The sequence below is a fragment of the Sorex araneus genome, chromosome 3 (assembly GCF_027595985.1).
Source record: "Sorex araneus isolate mSorAra2 chromosome 3, mSorAra2.pri, whole genome shotgun sequence".
NCBI lineage: Eukaryota > Metazoa > Chordata > Mammalia > Eulipotyphla > Soricidae > Sorex > Sorex araneus.
Window position 1 is genome coordinate 1,384,999 of NC_073304.1, and position 20,712 is coordinate 1,405,710.

Sequence of the window (20,712 nt, forward strand, 5' to 3'; positions counted from 1 at the left end):
ACAGTGGTGAGACATTTGCCTTGTTCGGTCCCAGCATCCCATATGGTCCCCTAAGCACAGCCAGGAGTGGATCCTTGAGTACAGAGCAGGAGTAACCCCTGAGCATCGCTGGGTGTGGCCCAAAACCAGTGTGTGGATGGGCTGGAGTGATAGCACAGCGGGTAAGGCCTTGCACGCAGCTGACCCTGGTTCGATCCCCAAAAAAGACTTGTTTAAAAAAAAAAACAGGGGCTGGAGAGATAGCACAGCGGGTAGGGCGTTTGCCTTGCACGCGGCCGACCCGGGTTCAAATCCCAGCATCCCATATGGTCCCCTGAGCACAGCCAGGGGTAATTCCTGAGTGCAGAGCCAGGAGTAACCCCTGTGCATCGCCAGGTGTGACCCAAAAAGCCAAAAAAATAAATAAATAAATAAATAAATAAATAAAACAGTGTGTGGGGGGATGGGAGAATGGGCGACACCATGCACAACAATGTTTTGTGTTTGGCCAAAAACAACAAAAATATACTAGATAAAATAAATATATATAATGTACAACTCAGACCAGAGATACAGTACAGGGTTTAGGGACTTGCTCTGCAACCCCACTAACCCTATTTCAAACCCCAACACCACATATGAACCCCCAAGCACCAGCAGAAGTGATCCCTAAGCACCCCGAATGCCAACCAAAAAGCAAAACTATTAGTAAGCTAAAGTTTTTCAATAGAGGCAAACACTACATCCAAACACCTGAAGCCGTCACCTGCATCGACACAGCAACAAAGGGGATGGAGGAGGACGACGTGGGGTATTCATCATTTGGAGGCCACATACAGGGACGTTTAGGGATCACTCCTGGGAGTGCGGGGGGCTGGGGGGTCCAAGAAGTGCCTAGGATGGAACCTGGGTCGGTCACGTGTAAGGCAAAGGCCCTACTTGCTGCACTGTGTGCACTGTGGCTCGGGCCCCAGAACAGTATTTAAGACCTATGTCCTATGTAGGCTATATACATGGGCTCTGTCCATCATGGTCATCACTGCTGCCCGGAGCACCGAGAACCCCTGGGTATGTGGACACAGGAGAGCTCAAGTTCCCAAGTTAATTTTACACGCATTTTTTTCTTTTTGGGTCACACCTGGCGATGCACAGGGGTTACTCCTGGCTCTGCACTCAGGAATTACTCCTGGCGGTGCTCAGGGGACCATATGGGATGCTGGGAATCGAACCTGGGTCGGCCACGTGCAAGGCAAACGCCCTACCCGCTGTGCTATCACTCCAGCCCCCTTACATGCATTTTTAGGACAGAAAAATGCTCAATGCCCACATGAAAACCTACCTTTCTTAAGCAAGCAGAAAACAACCCTCAAATTTCACCAAAGGAGGCAGATTTCCAACCCCAGCCCACCCAATCTTTGGAAGCCTGCCTCCCTCCCACTCTGGGGAGCACTGGGCTAGAGCAGTGACGTTACCCAGCAGTGTCTATCAGACAGCACTCAGCCACAGGTTCTGATGAATTCGAAGTTTCACTGTTACTAATTTTTTGTTTGCTTTTGTGTGCTGGGGCTGAGCCAGGGCACCATACATGCAATTACAGACAAGTGCTCTACCACTGAGTCTCATCCCAGTCCTGTTATTAATTTTTATAACTGGTTCAGAAGTTCTGCCTCTTTAATCAAGGTGTGTAGTGAAATACATTGGTACAGGTGATATTTTGATGTCTATGTACTAAATTTCTCTACTAGGGAATCTGTTAAAATAGGTTCGGAAAGTCATTAAAAATAATATTTGTTTTGGTTTTAGGCAGACCTAACCAGTACTGAGGGGGTGCCTTCTTGCTCTGCACTCAGGGGTCACTACTGGTGATGCTCAGGGGATCAAAGGTCTTGCCAGGGTCAAATCAGGGTTGACCACATGCCAAGCAAGTACCTTCACCCCTGTACTCTTCCCAGCCTGAATTAATTTTAAAGCCACAACTATAGTCTAAGCTTCTAAAGTGATTCTTTCAACATTCATGCAGGAGTCAAGCAAGTCCTCCAATTTACGCCAGCCAACACACCAGACATCACCTGTTATGCTTGTGTCTGCACTGCCAGGCAGAGGAGGAATGTAATCAGACACAAAGCAGCCTCTGGACACCCTCACCACGAAACTCCATGACTTTTGGGCCTCATGGAAACAACTCTTCCACTGATCCAATGGGAACACTTTTGTCTGCTTGGGGGCCACACCTGCTGTGTGCAGAGGCTGATGCGGTGCTCAGGGCAGGTGCTCAGGGCACCGTGCAATGCCAGGAATCAAACCCAGGCCTCCAGCACGCAGAGCAGGCCCTCTGCCCCTCAATGTTACTCTTTAGGATGGGTGCCGCCTGAGAGGCTCGGAGAACCAGGTTCCACTCTCAGCAACTCTGGGCAACAGGCCGGCAGCTCAATTCGAGGAGCAGAAGCCAGAGTGCAGCTCAGCTGGAGGTGCCGGAAAGCAGCAGGGGCACCCCGGGGTGCAGAGACCTCCCAAGCTACACCTGGCGACCTCAGGGATCACGCAGGCCCACCACCCACTTCCACATTTTGATGTCTGGAAAGCATTAAAGCAAATGAGCATGTACAAAAACCTCCATCTACAAAGACTTTGTAAATAAATCATTTACCACAGACAAGTATATAATACACACACACACACACACACACACACACACACACACACACGCACGCACGCACGCACAAAAATTCTGCTGGCTTTGGGAGTGACACTTCAATGTCCGTTCGAGAAGTGCAGAGAACCATGTGACTAGCTGACAGTCCCAGCAGACTGGCACCTCTGGGACCCAGCAGAGTCACGGCCAGTACCAGGCCAACGACAGAACACAGAAGGCACTTGAGGCGACACTCCTCTACCTAGCTCGGACTGCTCACAGCAACCCAAGGCTCCCGGATCCAATCATCAATTGGAACCTCTCAGGTTGTCATACCTGAAAACTTCTGCCACCTAACCCTCCCCCTTTCCTTCACAGGCATCCATATCCCCTAGGAATCTCTTACACAGCTAATTCTGTCTTGACATCTGCTTCTTAGAAGATGCAAACAAACTATCACCGCAATTAATATAACTCAACTCCACATGAGAGAAGTAGGGGGAAGAAGCATTAGCCCTCAGCTCCGAGAAAATAAATGTGGTCTTGTTTTTTAATTTGGGGGGTTTTGGAGGATTTTTTTTTTGTTTTGGGGCCATACCCAGCAATGCTCAAGGGTGACTCCTGGTTCTGCACTAAGGGATCACTCCTGGTGGGGGCTGAGGGATAAAATAAGATGCAGGGAGCAGCATGCGAGGCAAACGCCCTACGCGCTGTACCATCGCTCTAGCCCTAACACGCTCTTAATGTGAACCATGTTTCATCACAATGGTGGGCAGTACACAACTACTCCTTTCTGTTATGGCTGAAAACATTTGCCTCTTAAATAATCATCTTTACAATTTATCCAGCTTTCTGGTAACTTGCAAATACTTCCAATTATGCACAGTAGCTAGTTGCTTCTGTTTCCCAAGCTTAGTTCTTCCTGGTACTAAGTCTTCTAGTTCTAAACTTATGGAAATAAACTGTGTCTAACTGCTTCCTCTCCTGCTTCTTGCAGACTGGAGAAGCTGTGTTCCAGTACTTTCTCTCTTTCTCTCCCCTCACATCTAAGTTTCATTCAATAAAAACTATTTTGCTTTACAACAACAAAAAATGGGGCCAGAGAGATAGTACAGAAGAGAGAAGTAGGGCACTACTCTTGCTTGCAGCCAGCCCGGGCTCAACCCCGGACATCCCACATGGTCTACCAGGCCCTGTGAGTGGTGATTCCTTAGTGCATAGACAGGAATAAGCCCCAAGCAGACCTAGCTGTGGCCCAAAATCCAAAAAGTAGATGAAAGAGGTCAGTAAAAATATTTCCTTACTATTACAGTGTACGTTAAGCCTCTGAACAAAGGCTCAGAAGAGAGGATTAGACTCAAACTAAAGACAACAACCCAGGCCAGATAGATAGTCCAGTAGGTAATGTGTCTGCCTTGCACGCCACTGACCTGAATACAACCCCTGGCATCCCAAATGGTCCCCTGAGCCCTGCCAGGAGTGGTCCCCGAGCACAGAGCCCACAGTACCACTGGGTGTGGCCCCCCCCAAACGAAAACAAGTAACTAGAAAAACCAAGGAGCAGAGGTGATCAGGCGTCACTCTCCAGCACAGCCTGTGAGCTGAGACTGGTGAGACTGCGCCTGGATTCCCAGTGCCTGCTCCACTCACACACGAGCATCACCCCCAAGTCTTGCTGTCGGACCCCCTGCATAAGAAATAAGCCCTGCATCCTCACTGCTAGCCGGGGCAGCCTCTAGTGAGCGCCACAGCCAAGGCCTCTCTGTCCCACGCCATCAATGCAGCGACAAGAGGGGGCTTTTGGGGCATCTCAGAGAGGTAGTACAAGGGTTAAGGGCTACTGAGTTTGGCCTTGCAAGGATGCTTGCCTTGCACAAGGCCAACCCAGGTTCTATCTCAGCACCCCCTAGGGTCCCCCAATCCTGCCAGGAGTGATCCCTGAGCAGAGCCAGAGTAAGTACTGAGCACTATAGGGTGTGGCCCCAAAACCATAAACAAAATAACCCTATTTTAAAAGCAGACAATTCGCAAAGAATAACTTGAACTGATGTTTTATTTTAGCTCCAAAAATTTAACTTCTCTCCAACAAGCTGCCCCACAGAACTTACAACCCCAAGGAAAACTCTAAATCCTAAAATTAATTTTTTTTTCTTTTTGGGTCACATCTGGAGATGCACAAGGGTTATTCCTGGCTCTGCACTCAGGAATCACCCCTGGCGGTGCTCAGGGGACTATATGGGATGCTGGGAATCGAACCCGGGTCAAACGCATGCAAGGCAAACGCCCTCCCCGCTGTGCTGTCGCTCCAGTCCCCTAAAATTAATTTTAAAACAATTCTATTCTGAGAAACACAACACTACTCAAGCTGCTGACCTTTGAATCCTTGCTGCCGGGCACCTGGGAGATACCAGAGAGCCAGTGCGCATGTGCGTGCCGGAGGCTGGCGCCATCCCGGCACTGCAGAGTCCCCAGCACCACCAGGAGCCACGGCCAGCCTGGACCAGGAGTCGTCCACGTACACATGCCAGGTGTGGAAAAAATGAAATGCATAAATTGTGGCTGTTGGGGGCCAAGGATATACAAGCAGTAGAACAGTGCCTCACAGGACAGGACCGGGGTCCGAGTCCATCCTCGTACCACTGGCAGCGGCCCTGGCGCCCTGATCTGGCTGCCCAAGCACTGAACTCCCGGCCTGGCTGGCTGGGTAGCGTCAGGAGTGGCCCTGGCCCCCTGAGCACTATCTGGAAACACCTAAAAAATAGAGAAAAAAAAAAAAAAGGCGGGGGGAGACCAGAGAAAGAGAGTACAGCTGGTAGGATGCTTGCCTTGCATGTGGCCGACCTAAGTTCCAAGTCCCAAGTGGTTCCCTAAGCCCCACCAGGAGTGACCCCTGAGCACAGAGCTGGGAGTAAACCCTGAGCACTGCCAGGTGTAGCCCAAAATAAAAAAAATATATTTTTGTTTTCCAATTGTAGAATGGGAAATAGATGCCAGCACTGCCGTGAGCACCCCCAGAACCATAACGAGTAGTTCCTCAGCACTATCAGATGTGCCTCAAAGAAAACAAAAGACACTGGCTGGGGATTTGACACCGAGGCAGAATACTTGCTCTACATGCTCGTGTGAGGCCATGGACTCAATTCCAAGCACTGCTTTGTCCTCTGAGCACAGCTGGATGTAGACCCAAAATAGCAACAACAAATGTAGCATGTACATGTAACTTAAGAGCAATCACCTTCAAGGACCAGTAGGTAATACAGAAGGGAAAGCCTTTTCTTGCTTGCTGCCAACTCCAGTTTGATCCCCCATATTACATATGGTCCCATGACGAATGTCAGGACTGACACTTAAGCAGTCAGGTGTGGCTCAAAACAGAAAAAACAAAACCCAGTCATCTTCAAATGTCTTAAAGCATGACTGGCACTGAAACAAAGCTCAGTTTAACTGCAGTGTGATCTATGCAGTAAGGCAGGCACTGCAAAGACCACTACTTGGCAATCACAGTGACATGGATAATTAGATCGAGGAGAGCACAAACGTTCACTTTATGCTCACTGTGTGTCACACACTGTGCTAGGCATGTTATGTGTACACTTTAATTAATTCCTTCTCTTGTTCTAATACATCTACTTGAATGGTTTTCAACCAGTGGTCCTGGGATGGATGCCGATCCAAGGAAACTCCCTGCCAATCTGCAGAGAAGCTACTGCCACTTAACTGATAGTGAGTTTCAATCTCATATCTGCAGAGCAGCCACCAGCAGCTGAAAACCATTGGTCTAATCAAAAGATTGTGTAAAAATGGGGGGTGGGGGGTAACACAGCAGGTAGGCACTTGCCTTGCAAGCGTGCAACCCAAGTGGTTCAATCCGTGGCATCCACATGGTTTCCTGAGCCCACTGGAGTGGCCAGAGAGAGCCCTGAGTGTAGAGACAGGAGTAAGTCCTGAGAACTGCCAGATGTGCCGCCCCACATGACCCCTCAGCCTACCAAGAGGGGTCCCTGAGTGCAGAGCCAGGACTAAATCCTGAGCACAGAGGGTGTGCCCCCACCCACCCCCCAAAAAAAACACAGAGAACTTACCCAAGGTCAACATGCAGTTGGCAAGACTGAGAATCTGAACATGTCTGGTCTATACTGCTTTGTAAAGAAACATAAAATTAAAAAGATGACTAACTGACATAACCACAGACTACTGGAGATGAAATGCTGTTTGTGATTAAGATGATCTTCTTGAGGATAAAATGACCCCTCAATCTTACACACCTTACTCATAAAAGGGCGTTTAATCTCCTGACAATCAATTTTAGGTGTCTCCCTACCACACTACTTAATGAAATTGATCACTCGCAGAATTACCTGCCCTCTCCCTGGGGTTAAAACTGCTCCAAGTATATCAAACACAAATATCCACTGTGACTTTGGGGGAGGATACCTATAAAATCCATTTACTATTGATTAAAGCACAATAGGAAAGTTCAAAAAAATTTTCTGGACTGAAGCACAGAAAATGAAGTGTTCAAAATAGAGCACAGAACCCTGAGAAAATACAAAAGTTGGGGGGCCAGAGCAACAGTGAAGGGATGGGAGAGACAGTATAGTGGGAGGGTACTGCACTGCATGCGGACCACTTGAATTTGATCCCTGGCACACCGTATAGCATCCCAAGCCTGCCAGGACAGACAGACACAGACTCACACACATACAGAAACACATACAGACAGACAGACAGACAGACAGACACACACACACACACACACACACACACAGTGAAGGGGAAAGCACCTGTTTGGCATCTGAAGCCAGAGTGATAGCACAGGGGGTAGGGCGTTTGCCTTGCACATGGCTGACCCGGGTTCAATCCCCAACCAGTGGTCCTGCGATGGATGCCAAATCCCCAGCATCTCATATGGTCCCTAAGCAATGCCAGGAGCAATTAATTCCTCCGCGCAGAACCAAGAATAATCCCCGTGCACTGTCAGGTGTGACCTAAAAAGCCAAAAAAAAAGAAAAAGAAAACCCCAGCATCCCACATATATCAAAGGTGATCTTGGCAGCTCTGCTGTTCAAGCCTCCTAGACCTGCAGTCTGTGAGCCCTGGCACCACATGCAATTTGTTTGTTTTGGTGTTTTGTTGTTTGGGCTACACCAATGATATTCACAATGATATTCAGTGACTACTCCCAGCTCAGTGCAGGGGGACGGGGGTTGGGGGGTAGGCGGGGAGGAGCAGAGAAAAAGAAGAGCCGTTACGGGGGACCACGCAGTACCAGGGATCCAAACACAGCAGGCAATGACACACTCCAGGCCACAGCCATTGCTTGGTCACACCACTGCAGGGTGTAAGCTTCACCGAAAAGGGAGTGACACAGCCGCCGGCAAGAACTTCAAGCAAAAAGGAGCAGCGCAGCCAGAAAGCGGGACGGCTGAACGGCCTGGTGCAGACTGCATCATCCTCTCCGGCACGAGCATTTCCAAGCCCCAAGACCCCGTGCGCACGCGCTGGAACTAAAGGAGGGCAAACCCTAGAGCACTGTCGCCTAACACACAGCCCCAGGGAGTACCACCCAGGGATGTGTGCTAGCCCTGGTCAGTTCAGTATCAACGACAAAATAAACAGGGAAGAAGAGCACGAACTAAAAACAGTGGTCGGAGCAATGGCACTATGGAGAGGGCATCTGCCTTACACACGGCCAGCCCAGATCCAATCCGGGCACCCCGCACAGACCCCTGAGTCCACCAGGAGTGATCCCTGGACACAGAGCCAAGTACGGAGCACATCTAGGTGTGGCCTAAAAATTTAAAAGACTGATAGAGTCGAGGCACGGTACAGGGATTAAGGCACCTGCCTTGCCTACAGGTGACCCCGGGTTGGCTCCAAAACCACCTGGTCCCCCCTCACGCACTGCCAGGAGCAATTCCCGAGGCATAAAACATTTTTGGTGTAGACTAAAAAGCCAAAGGAAAAAAATTAATTATATAAATAGGGACTTGGGAGAGAACTCAAAGGGCTAAACTGCATGCTTTGCATGCTGGCGCCCTGGGCTGATCCCCGGTACTGCAAGACCCTGTGAGCATTGCCAGAAGCGACCCCAAGCACCCTGCAGGGGTCCTAGTGATGCCAGGTATAGCTCAATACCAAAATTCAACAAAGCCATACATAGAACAAAATGTACAGCAGGGCAACTTGTTCAACAAAATTATACCACACTAAAGCATAACATATCTTACTAACACAAGTCTGAAATGACAGCTAAACCAATTAGGACCACAAATTCTCAAATACAATTACATATATTGAACTCAATAATCAAAATAAAGATTGCTGGGGGTTTTGGTGGTTGGTTTTGGGTTTTCTGTTGTTGTTTTGGTTCTTGGACCACACCCAGCAGTGCAGAGGGCTTGCTCCTAACTTTGTGCTCAGAGATCACTTTCCGATAAAGGCTTGAGGGACCCAATTAAGTGCCGGGGGCCAAAACCTGGGCCAGCGGCATGCAAGGCAACCGCCGTAGCCACTGTACTAACTCTGACCCCAAAGGTTGCAATTTTAAAGGACAATACCTCAAAAGTTATTAGTACTGACAACTTCTTCCCTTAAACTCAATTTTAGTGAGTTATGACACTGAAAGCAACACAGAAGAGAAGTTGACATCAAAACACATGCTTCAAGGATAGAAAGAGAGTACAGCTGGTAGGACATTTGCCATCACATCGCCCACCTCAGTTCAGCTCAGCACCACATATGGTACCCCAAGCCCTGCCAAGAGTGATCCCTGAACAGAGCCAGGACTAAGCCCTGAGCACTGCCAGATGTGGCCCAAAAACTAATAAAATTCCCTATGTTCTCTAACTAGAAGACAACAGAGGGGCCAGGAAGGTAGTACAGCTGGTAGGGTGTTCATCTTGCATGAAGCAGACCCATATTTGATCCCGTCATCCCCGAGGGTCCCCGAGCACCACCACGAATAATTCCTGAGTGCAGAGCCAGGAATAACCCCTGAACACCACCTGTGTGTTCCCCATCTCCCCCAAAAAAGACAACAGAGAGTCGTACCAGACAAACGGTCAAAGAACTCCATGCCTGACACTCTTCCTCTTCACATTTATTGTAAAGATCAAGGGAATATTCAGACTGTGTAGAAAAACTTATTTCAAAACAAAATATGCTTTTGCAACTGTTAAAAACAACAAACTACCAATAAGATTTAAGAAATCAGCTTTTCGGGACTGGAGCAACACCACAGCGGGTAGGGCGTTTGCCTTGCATGCGGCTGGCCCAGGTTCGAATTCCATATGGTCCCCTGAGCACTGCCAGGAGTAATTCCTGAGTGCATGAGCCAGGAGTAACCCCTGTGCATTGCCGTGTGTGACCAAAAAAGCAAAAAAAAGAATCAGCCTTCTTCTCCTCTTAGTCTGTAACTAAGGAAGTGTGTGACTTAGCCTTATAACTAAGTACCAGATACTAAAACAACAATGACATAGAGGGTCATCAAAATGGCTCAAGGTTAGAGCACTTACCTTGCATATACAAGGTACTGTGTTCACAGCCCAGCAATGCAAATAGAAATAAAGACCATACAGATGAAAGCAGCCAAGTCAGCGCATTTTCTCTCTTGGAGACGCGCCCGCATCCACCTCAACCTGAGATGTGCGTTCTCAACTCTCCGCTCTCCCCTCTGAGGAAGAAGCCAGTGTCCTCTCAAGTTGTGGGGACCAATTTCCAAGCCATGTAGATCAGATGAACATCAGGCACTCTCTCTCTCACAGCTGCCCAGAGGACTAGCAGAATACCAGTGTCCCTGTCACATGGCTGTTCTGAAGAGGTCACCTGTCCTGCATGACCCTGGTGGGGAGCCGGGACACATAAGCACTCCTCTCAAGGCTATTACTCCGTTTCCACCGCAGCCACCCTACAGCACTTGAAATAATCAAGTGACCTGCAACATCATTTCATGAGGACCCGAGACCGCCTTCTTTTGGGGAGGTACTTCTCCCACTCATATCAACTTCACTTTGAAAATCAAATACCACATTATACTCTCACATGCAATAAAAATTTGCTTGCCTTTCTTAAAACTGATTAAATAAAAAATAAATGAAAGAACCAATCAATTGGGGGCTGGAGCGGTAGCACAGCGGGAAGGGTGTTTGCCTTGCACACAGCTGACCTGGGTTCAATCCCCGGCATCCCATATGGTCCCCCAAGCACCGCCAGGAGTAATTCCTAGTGCAGGGCCAGGAGGAACCCTGAGCATCGCCGGGTGTGACCCAAAAAGCAAAAAAAAAAAAAAACCCACAATCAATGCCAGCCGAGCTCACTGTCTGTCCAGACAGACCAAGTGAAAAGCAGCAAAGCTCACTTTCAAAGTGGTCAGCTGCATCCTGGTCTTGGCTTTTACATCTAACTGACGAAACTTTCCCTTTCATCACAAACACAGACGGATTTTAATTACCAAGTGAAATCATTCTAGTCTGCTGCTCAAGTGCAGGTCTTACTGAGATGAGAGCTCGGTGCCCACTGCAGGAAGACGGCATTCTAGGGTTCTACCCACTTCACTCCCTGTCCGTGATAACAGAGAGAGCCCTCTTAGGCTGTCTAGGGTGGGCTTCTTCCTCAAACTTCTTACTTGCAATCCTCTCTCATCTAAGATTTTTTATTTATTTATTTTTTTGCTCAAGAGTACTACTGACCCTGCACTCAGGAATCACTCCTGGTGAGCTCAGGGACCAAATGCGGTGCCTGGGATCAGACATGGGACAATCAGGTGCAAGGCAAGCACCGTACAAACTGGAAAATCTCTCCAGCCCCCATCCAAGAAATCTGTTAGGCAGCCCCAGGTATTAAAGTATACAAATCAAGCCTTTACTTACATTTTAGAGGGGCAAGGTGCCTCGGGGGGTTAGTCCTGACAAGTGGGTCTACTTCTGGCTCTTCTGGAGGGTCACAGTGCTGGCTACTAACCCTGGGCCTCCCACATGCAAAGCCGAACTCAGTCACTGAACTGTCTGGCGCCATAAATTTATTATAAAACAGATTTTTCATGGCCTCCATATTCAGTTAAAAGCATTTAAGAAGCAAGGACAGGGCCCAAGATAGTAGCGGGCAAGGCTCCGGCTTCGCAAGCAGCCCACCTTCGAGTTCAATCCCCGGCATCCCATCGGGTCCCTTGAGCACTGCTAGGAGTAATTCCTGCATGCAGAGCTAGAAGGAACCCCCGAGACTGGGGGGTGGCGGGGGGAGAGATGGTCCAAAATAACAAAAAGAGCTAGGGCACAGGAAATAACAGAACTTTTTTTTTTTTTCAGTCTTTTTTGGTACACTCTGCAATGCTCAGGGGTTACTCCTGGCTCTGCATTCAGGAATCACTCCTAGTGGTGCTCAGGCTACCGTATGGGATGCTGAGGACTGAACCTGGGTCAGCTGCGTGCAAAGCAAACGCCCTACCCACTGTGCCATTGTTCTGGCACAAAAGTCCTGACTTTAACCATTCGCTTCTATTTTTTTCTGGGAAGGAGGACCAAACCTGGCTGTGCTCCAGGCTTACTTCTGACTCTGTGCTCAGGGCTCACTCCTGACAGTCAGTGCTCAGAGGACTGAATATGTAGTGCTAGGGACTGAACCCGGTTTGGCTGCATTCAAAGGCAAAGTCTGATGCATTGTACTGTGTCTCTGTCCCAAACCACCTCATTTTAAAGCGAAGTACAGCCCAAATTAAGATACTCTAGATAAATAAAATCTAACTTTAAAAATATCGAAAGGGTGGAGCCAGAGCAACAGTACAGCAGGTAGGGTGCTTGTCTTGCATGTGGCCAACCTATACTCAACCCCTGGCACCCCCTGGAGTCCCCTAAGCCCCATCAGTAGCAGTGCCTTAGTGCGGAGCCAGGAGTAACCCCTGAGCATCGCTGAGTACAGCTCAAAAAATAATAATAAATTTTAAAAAATAAATAAATGAAAGTTAAAAAATTGGGGGCTGGAGTGATAGCACACAGGGTAGGGCGTTTGCCTTACATGCGGCCATCCCGAGATCGATTCCCAGCATCCCATATGGTCCTCCAAGCACTGCCAGAGTAATTCCTGCGTGCCAAAAAAAAAAAAAAGTCAAAAAATTAGGGGGTCAGAGCAATAGTACAGCAGGTAGGGCACTTGCCTTGCATGTGGCAGACCCAGGTTCAATCCTCGCATCCCATATGGTCTTCCGGGCTGCAAGGAGTAATTGCTGAGTATACAGCCAGGAGTTACCACTAAGCATCCTAGGTGTGACCCAAAAAAAAGTCAGAACTAAAGAATAAAAGAAGGGGTCTGGAGAAATTAAAGAGATCCTGTTCTGAAAGTGGCTGAACCAGATTTGATTCAGCATCCCATAGGGTCCCCATACTTGCAAGAATTAATCCCTGAGCCAGAGCCAGGAGTAAGCCTTCAGCCACTAGATATGGCCGCAAAATCACATTTTAAAATAAATTTTAAAAATGAAGTATGCTTGGGACTGCAATAGCACAGCGGGTAGGATGTTTGCCTTGCACACAGCCCACCCGGGTTCAATTCCCAGCATTCCCTATGGGTCCCCAAGCACCACCAGGAGTGATTCCTGAGTGCAGAGCCAGGAGTAACCCCTGAGCATCGCCAAATGTGACTCAAAAAGCAAATAAATAAAGAAGTGTGCTTGTCTTACACGCAGCTGACCCAGGTTCAATTCCTGACACCCCATAAGATCCCCAATACCCTGCCAAGAGTGATTCCTGAGTAATAAGCCAGGTTATAGTAAGTCCTGAGCACTGCTGAGTGGGCCCAAAAACAAAAATAATAATTATAATAAAAACTGAGGGGAGTAGAGACATAATACAATGGGCAGGGCATTTGTCTTGTATGCAGCCAACCCAGGTTCTATCCCCCAGGATCTCTTATGGTCCCCAAGTCCCACTAGGTGTGATCCCTGAATGCAGAGCAAAGAGCAAGCCCTGAGCATCACTAGGTGTGACCTGAAAAGCAATAAATAAATAAAGTGAAATAAACCAAGATCTGAGCCAAAAAGACAGCTCCAAGAGCTGGAGTGCACGCCTGCATGTGGGGCTCTAGCACATGTCCCCCAGGCACCACCAGGAGCAACACCCACGCACTGCTGGGTGTGATTCAGACCTCCCCTCAAAACGAAGCCAACTTCTTCAGTCGCTTGTGTTCAACAGAAATTGTCTACTGGTTAGTTTTGTTTAAACTTCCTGAAGAGTTGTTTTATTTTTTATTTTTTGTTTTTTATTTTCTTTTTGGGTCACACCCAGGGATGCACAGGGGTCACTCCTGTCTCTGCACTCAGGAATTACTTCTGGCGGTGCTCGGGGGACCATATGGGATGCTGGGAATCGAACCCGAGTTGGCCGCATGCAAGGCAAACGCCCTCCCCGCTGTGCTATCATTCCAGCCCCTGAAGAGTTCTGTTTTTAAAGAATTTCTGATGAGTTTCTTATTCACCTACCCAAATTCTGATGAAAAATAAAAATGCATGGGATGGGCCAGAGAGAGAGTACAGCAGATAAGCCGACCCAGATTCAATCCCAGGCACCCCATATGGTTCCCCGAGCTCCAGCAGGAGTGATCCCTAGGCACAGAGCCAGGAGTAATGCCATGAGCACTGCCGGATGTGACCCCAAAACTAATAATAATTAAAAAACAGAGATTCAGGAGCCAAAGAAATCAAATGAGGGGCTAAGATGCCTTGCATGTGATCCAGTTCAATCCCTACCACCACTTCGGTCACCTGAGCACCACCAGGAGTGATCCAGGAGTAAACCCTTTGCACAGCTGGGTTTACTGAAAATGCCCTAGTCATCATCATCATCATCATCATCATCATCATCATCGTCATCATCACCATCATCCCATTGATCATTCATCCTAGCCCTGAGATTTTAGAAGCCTTAAATAAAGGCCTTAAATAAATAAGATACACTCCTATCTCAGATGGTGGAAAAGTATTAACAATCATTATTCCTATCTTGTACTGATAGAAGAAATCTGCTTTTTTTGTTTTTGGGGGGGTTTTGTTTGTTTTGGTGAAACAAATAGTGGGTATTTTTATTTTTGGGGATTGGTTTTTTGGGCCACACCCGGCAATGCTCAGAGATTACTCCTGGGTGCTGGGGATCAAGCCAGTGTCAGCCATGAGCAAGGCAAATGCTACCCACTGTACTATCAGTACCCAAACAGTTTTTATCGAAACTTATTTAGAGCACTGTGAGGAGAAGGGAAAAAGTCCATGTTTAAGAGAGAACGTGGGCTGCTCCAGAGTAGAGAAAGCCAGAAAGCAGACTCAGACGAGCAAGGGAGGCGCCTGCCCAAGGGAGAACAGGGCTTGGGGAGCAGGCAGAAGGCTGTCTCAGGTTTAAAGATAAAGAGAGGGCTGGAGGGCCAGAGAGATAGCACAGCAGGTGGGCGCTTGCCCTGCACACAGTGACCAGGGTTTGACCCCTAGCACCACATAAGGTCTACCAGTCTACCCAAGCACAGAGCAGGCAGGAGTTAGCCCTGAACACAGGCAGGTGTGGCCCAAAACAAACAAAAAAAAGAGAAAGACAAGGCCAGAGAGATAATAAAGGGATTTAGGGGGCTGGAGTGATAGTACAGCAGGGAGGGTGCTTGCCTTGAAGGCATCCCTTATAGTCACACAAACAATGCCAGGAGTAATTTCTGAGCACAGGGCCAGGAGTAACCCCTGAGCATCTCCGGGTATGACCCAAAAGACAAAAAAAGAAACCCAAGAGACAAAATAAAGGGACTTGGGGCTGGAGTGATAGCACAGCGGGTAGGGCGTTTGCCTTGCACTCCGCTGACCTGGGTTTGAATCCCAGCATCCCATATGGTCCCCTGAGCACTGCCAGTAATAATTCCTCAGTGCAGAGCCAGGAGTAAGCCCTGTGTATCACCGGTGTGACCCAAAAAGCAAAAAAAATAAAATAAAAAAATAAAAAGGGATTTAGGGATTTGCCTTGTACACAGCCCCAGTTCAATCCCTTGGAACTACATATGATATCCGGAGCGCACCTCCAGGAATGACCCCTGGGGACAGAACCAAGAAAAAGTCCTGAGCACAGCTGTTGTGCCCCCAGCCCCCTAAAAAGAAAAAGAAAAGAAAAAAAAAGGTTTTGTCCATGATTCAAGCATGTATCACTTTTCCTAAAACGGAAACAGGAAGATTTCTGACCGTCCCCAGTGGTGTGAGGGCTAGTCCAGCGCAGGGCTCAGCGATGGCCGCTTGCTCCCTGCACACCACCATACACTCAGTAACATGCAAGTCCCTTCCCTTACATTTGGAGTTTGGGGGTTTTTTTTTGGTTTTTTATTTTTCGGTGTGGAAGGTAGACTGGAGCGATTGCACAGCAGGTAGGGTGTTTGCCTTGCACGCAGCCAACCAGGGTTCGATTCCTCCATCCCTCTTGGAGAGCCTGGCAAGCTACCGAGAGTATCCTGCTCGCACGGCAGAGCCTGGCAAGCTCCCCATGGCATATTCGATATGCCAAAAACAGTAACAAGTCTCACAATGGAGACGTTATTGGTGCCCGATCAAGCAAATCGATGGACAACAGGACAACAGTGCTACAGTGGTGCGGAAGGTGGGCCACACCCAGCAATGCTCAGGGGATTACTCCTGCTTTGGCTCTGCCCTTGGGAATTACTCCTGGAAGTGCTCAGGAAACCATAAGGGGTGTCTGGGATCAAACCAAGGTCAGCTGCATACCAGGCAAATGCCCTACCCACTGTACTATGGGTCTAGCCCCCTTTAGATTTTTTTTTTTTTTTTTTTTTTTTTGCTTTTTGGGTCACACCCGGCGATGCACAGGGGTTACTCCTGGCTCTGCACTCAGGAATTACCCCTGGCCGTGCTCAGGGGACCATATGGGATGCTGGGATTTGAACCCGGGTCGGCCGCGTGCAAGGCAAACGCCCTACCCGCTGTGCTATCTCTCCAGCCCCCCCCTTTAGATTTTAAATAAAATGAGACCACTCCGTTAAAAATCACCAGCAGGGCTGCACAGATAATCAATTTTCAGTTTTTTTCTTTTTTGTTTTTCGGGTCGCACCTAGCGATGCTCAGGGGTTACTCCTGACTGCACTCAGGATTATTTCTGGGAGTGCTCAGGGAACCTTATGGGATGCCTGGGATTGAACCTGGGTAGGAACATGCAATGGAGAAATATTGCAAGAACTAAAACACTTGCCTAGCCTGCAACTGCAGTCCCAATATTGGCTAAAACCCTGGCTCAGCACTGTGATCCCCAAGAACCACCAGGTGAGTACCCTAAGCACAGAGCCAGGTTTGCTCCTATCCCCACAAAAATTAAAAGAAAAAAAAAATCACTAGCAAATGTAAAACTCCACAACCTTAGTGATACCAACGAATGTGACCTGCTCAAACTGACAAAACAGTTACAGGATCAGGAATATAGATCATTTTAAAGCAGAAATTTTGTATATCAGACCCTGGATTCAATTCCCTGTATTGCTAAAAACTAAAAACAAAAAAACAGGGCTTGAAATTATTTCATGCCAATTAAGATTCCTTTCTGGATTAAAATACAAAATATAAATACGAAGACCCTATTAACTCGCAGGAAGACTAAGGAAAACATTGGCAATTTTGAACTTTTTCAATGGCAGGTGCCTTAGCAAATTTATGCTGGTATCTATTTCACTGGAATTGCAAGAACTAGGACAGAAAGTACAGCGGGCAGGGCCTTGCCTGGCACACAGCTGACCAGGGTGCAACACCACCGCCCCCCTCAGCCCCCAGCACACCATATGGTCCTCTGCGCACTGCCAAGAGTGGTCCCTGAGTGCAGAGACAGAAGTAAGCCCTAGCACCGCCTGGCACGGCCCAAAAAAACAAACAAACAAAAAAAGCAAGAACAGGGACCAAAATATGATCCTGCGACATTTACTATCTCAAATAAGTAACACTAAGCAAGTTGGGTTCATTACTATTGATGCAAAGCTAGACAATAGTATTTAAAATAATTTTATAAACCTAATTCTGGTTGTTAGCATCAAATATGACCTTGTCTCACATCCATATATTGAAATAAAGCTTTCAAAACTCACATAACCAAAATGTATCAACAACTGACAATGTTACTAAAATATCTGTGCACGTTGGTTTTATCATGCAAGGGGACACTTGGGGACAATCTTTGCTTTATGCCTGTGTATTAAAACAAAGATGACTTGACCTACAAAATGAAGATAGGGTCAACTGTAACCAAAAAACAGTATGCTTCCCCTGGTGGCCAAGCAAGGAACGGGGAAGGCAAGCTTTAAAGAGAACAAGCCTGTCTCTGGCTCCATCCAGCAGCTCTCATAAACGAGAAGTGAGAACCAGAAAGGGAAGATGTAGAAGGGGAACCTATCCGAAAGGCTGGCAGGAGTTTCGAAGGACCACAAATACGAGTGTTCAATAACACAAGCTAGGCGACACACTCGACAGGCGCAAATTCGGGTGACTGCGGGGAAGGTTTATGTCCAGGGTGCCGAGGAGCACACTTGGGGATCCCTGCGAACTTCCCCTTCCAAGAACATCCGTAGTTCAGCACTTCAATCACTGCTTTGAAAGCGACTGCTCTCAAGGACGGGCCGCGCCGTGCTCCGCAGCCGTGCTCCCACCGAGGAGAGCACTTCACGCGCTGACTTTCCCAAGCCGGTGCCGTCACCTCCACCGAGAAGCCCCGGCTCAAAGTCCTCCAGGCAGGACCGCGCACGCCAGTCGTACAAGCTTCTCCCTCGACTGTCCCTGGGCTGAAGCGTCGCCCCACAGCAGCCCCGCCGGCAGCCCCGCCGGCACCCAGGGGCGGACCGAACCCCGAGCACTCCAATCTGACTACTTCCTTTGTCTGATTGGATTTTCCCCGCAACACCACTTTAAATTCGCCTCCACCGAGAAAAGCGGCGAGGCAAGTAACGTGCCGTTCTCGGGGGCAGGGCTCCCTGGGGCGCCCCTCCCCGGGGGGCCGGGGTCCTCCGCCTGCTCCGCTCCTTCCGTACAGAAAGAAGAATCGGGGGGGAAAAACGCACGCGCTGCTCCGGACCGGCCCCGGCCGCGAGCGCGCCCAGCGCGGGGGGCGCGGGGTCCCGGCTCCCCGTTCCCGCGGGACCCACCGGCACCGGCGCCGGGGGTGGGGGGGCAGCCCCGGGAGGGTCTCGGGGCGCCCGCAGGCGCCGCCTCTCCCGCACCCGCACCCCGGCGGGACCCCGGCGCGAGCAGGCGTGGCCGGCCCGGGGGGCGCCCGCGGCACCCGCGTCCCGGAGCCACCCGGGCCCCGCGGCAGGCGGGGCGGGGGGTCCCCCGCGGGCCGCTGCACGCACGAAACACAAAGTTGTCCCGGGGCCCCCTCGGGCCGCGCCCCCGCCCCCGCGCCCGCGCCCGCGCCCGCGCCGCACTCACCTGGGTCGAAGTCGGGCACGAGCGCCTGGTACTGGGGTCCCACCCGCATGCCGCCGCCACCTGCGGGGAGAGGGGGCGGTCAGCGCGCGCGGGCGCGGCGGGCGCGCGGGGGCGGCGGCCACCTACCGTGCTCCTCGTCGCTCGACGAGCCCGAGCTGCCTTCTTCCCAGGAGTTGCTGCTGCTGTTGCCGTTGGGCGCCGCCGCCGCCAAACTTTTATTCTGCCCGTGACTGGGGGCGGCGGCGGCGGCGGCGGCCGAGGAGGAGGCGGCCGCGGCCGAGGCGGCGGCGGCGGCCGAGGCGGCCGAGGCGGCGGCGGCGGCCGAGGCGGCGGCGGCCGAGGCGGCCGAGGCGGCGGCGCTGGCCGCGTTGTTCCTCCCTCTGCGCTTCCCTGACACCTCGGGGCCCTTCTCCACCATGGCCGGCATCGGCGGGGGCCCGGGCCGGGGCCGGGCGCGGCGGCGAGGACCCGCGGCTGCTGAGGAGGGGGCGCCGGCGGGGGGCGGGGGGCTCGGGGCCGGGCGCGCGGCGGCGGCGGCGGCGGGCGCGACTCGGGGCTGGGGGCGGCCCTGACGGGCGGTGCGCGGAGCCGCTTCGGGCCCCCCGCGCCGAGCCGAGCGCAACTTTGCTCTCCGCGCCGCCCGCACTTGACTGGCTCCAACTACTCGGGAGCCGCGGGCGGGAGGGGAGGGGGCGGGGCCTGGCCGCCGCGGGGGACGCGCGCAGCCCAACCCGACACCGCCGGGCTCCGCCCCCCGCGCGCGCCCATTGGGCCCGGCGGCCGGCGGCTGGCCGACGGTCCCCGGGTTGGCCAGGCGCGCCCGTCAATCCTCGCCAGCGGGGCGGGAGCGCGGAGAGGGGGAGGCGCCAGGCTTCCGTTGGTCAGGTTCGGTTGACGCGTATCGGCCGCTGTACGTGGTTTGAGGCTTGCCATCTCTCTCCGCCCCATGATCCATCTCTCCGAGCACCGGCGAGGAGTTCGCGGCCCCCGCCCCCTCCCCCCGCCCGCGCGCCCCCGCTCTCGCGGGCGTGCACCCCCAGCGGCGCGGGCCCCCACGTGCCCGGGAGGCCCCCGCTGCGAGTCCCCGCAGCCTCTGAAAGTAAAACCTGCCCGACGCGACCACACAAATTGAATGCAAGGTCGGGACTACTTTCCCCCTGCGCGGAGGATTACACGCCACAGTTTGAATGGGTTCGATACAAAGAGGGGAAACTAATTGGGAGAAACTAATTGCACCCCCACCTTCCCCGAGGGAAGGCCAGGGGAGCTCTCGCCGCCGGGGGTGTCGTGGGACCCGGGGACCGGGCTCCGAGATGACAGTCTCCCCTGAAAGTGAAGGAAGCAGCGTGGGAGCTCGGGGGAGCTTTCTGCTAATTGGAGGGGTGGGGGAGCCAGGAGGTGGAAGTGACCGCAGTTGCCCCGAGTTGCGGGGCGCCGGGAGACCGAAAAGGGGTCCCCAGTGGGCGGCCTCCTGGGCGCAGAAGCCTTGGCACGGGGTCCCAGCCACCCCCATGGCCGTGGGGAGGCCGGCCCCAGGGGCCCCGAGCCCAGGGTTGGCTCGGGGATGGGGGGATGGGAGCGTTGGCAGATCTGAGGAGGGGGTCCTGCTGGACGGGGTGGGAGCCAGCACGCGGAAAGAGGAAGGAGCTATTTTCATCCCTAGCCCTGGGTAGGG

At 51.3% G+C, this 20,712-nt stretch overlaps 1 protein-coding gene and 1 pseudogene across 2 annotated transcripts in view; both read right to left on the reverse strand.

Annotated features, from left to right (window-relative positions):
• The window catches only part of LOC129403647 (NADH dehydrogenase [ubiquinone] 1 alpha subcomplex subunit 3-like), a 33,864-nt pseudogene extending 28,624 nt beyond the window's left edge, over positions 1-5,240 (reverse strand).
• The window catches only part of RCOR1 (REST corepressor 1), a 106,829-nt gene extending 87,278 nt beyond the window's left edge, over positions 1-19,551 (reverse strand). The window contains exons 1-2 of one of the 2 annotated variants that reach the window (XM_055130580.1): positions 19,164-19,551; positions 19,038-19,097 (exon numbers count right to left, since the gene is read on the reverse strand). In XM_055130580.1, the coding sequence (XP_054986555.1) occupies positions 19,038-19,097; positions 19,164-19,464 (361 nt within the window). In that variant the 5' untranslated portion in view covers positions 19,465-19,551. The remainder of the gene's footprint in view (positions 1-19,037; positions 19,098-19,163) is intronic. The other variant, XM_055130581.1, reaches the window with a different exon arrangement.
• Positions 19,552-20,712: the final 1,161 nt, after the last annotated feature.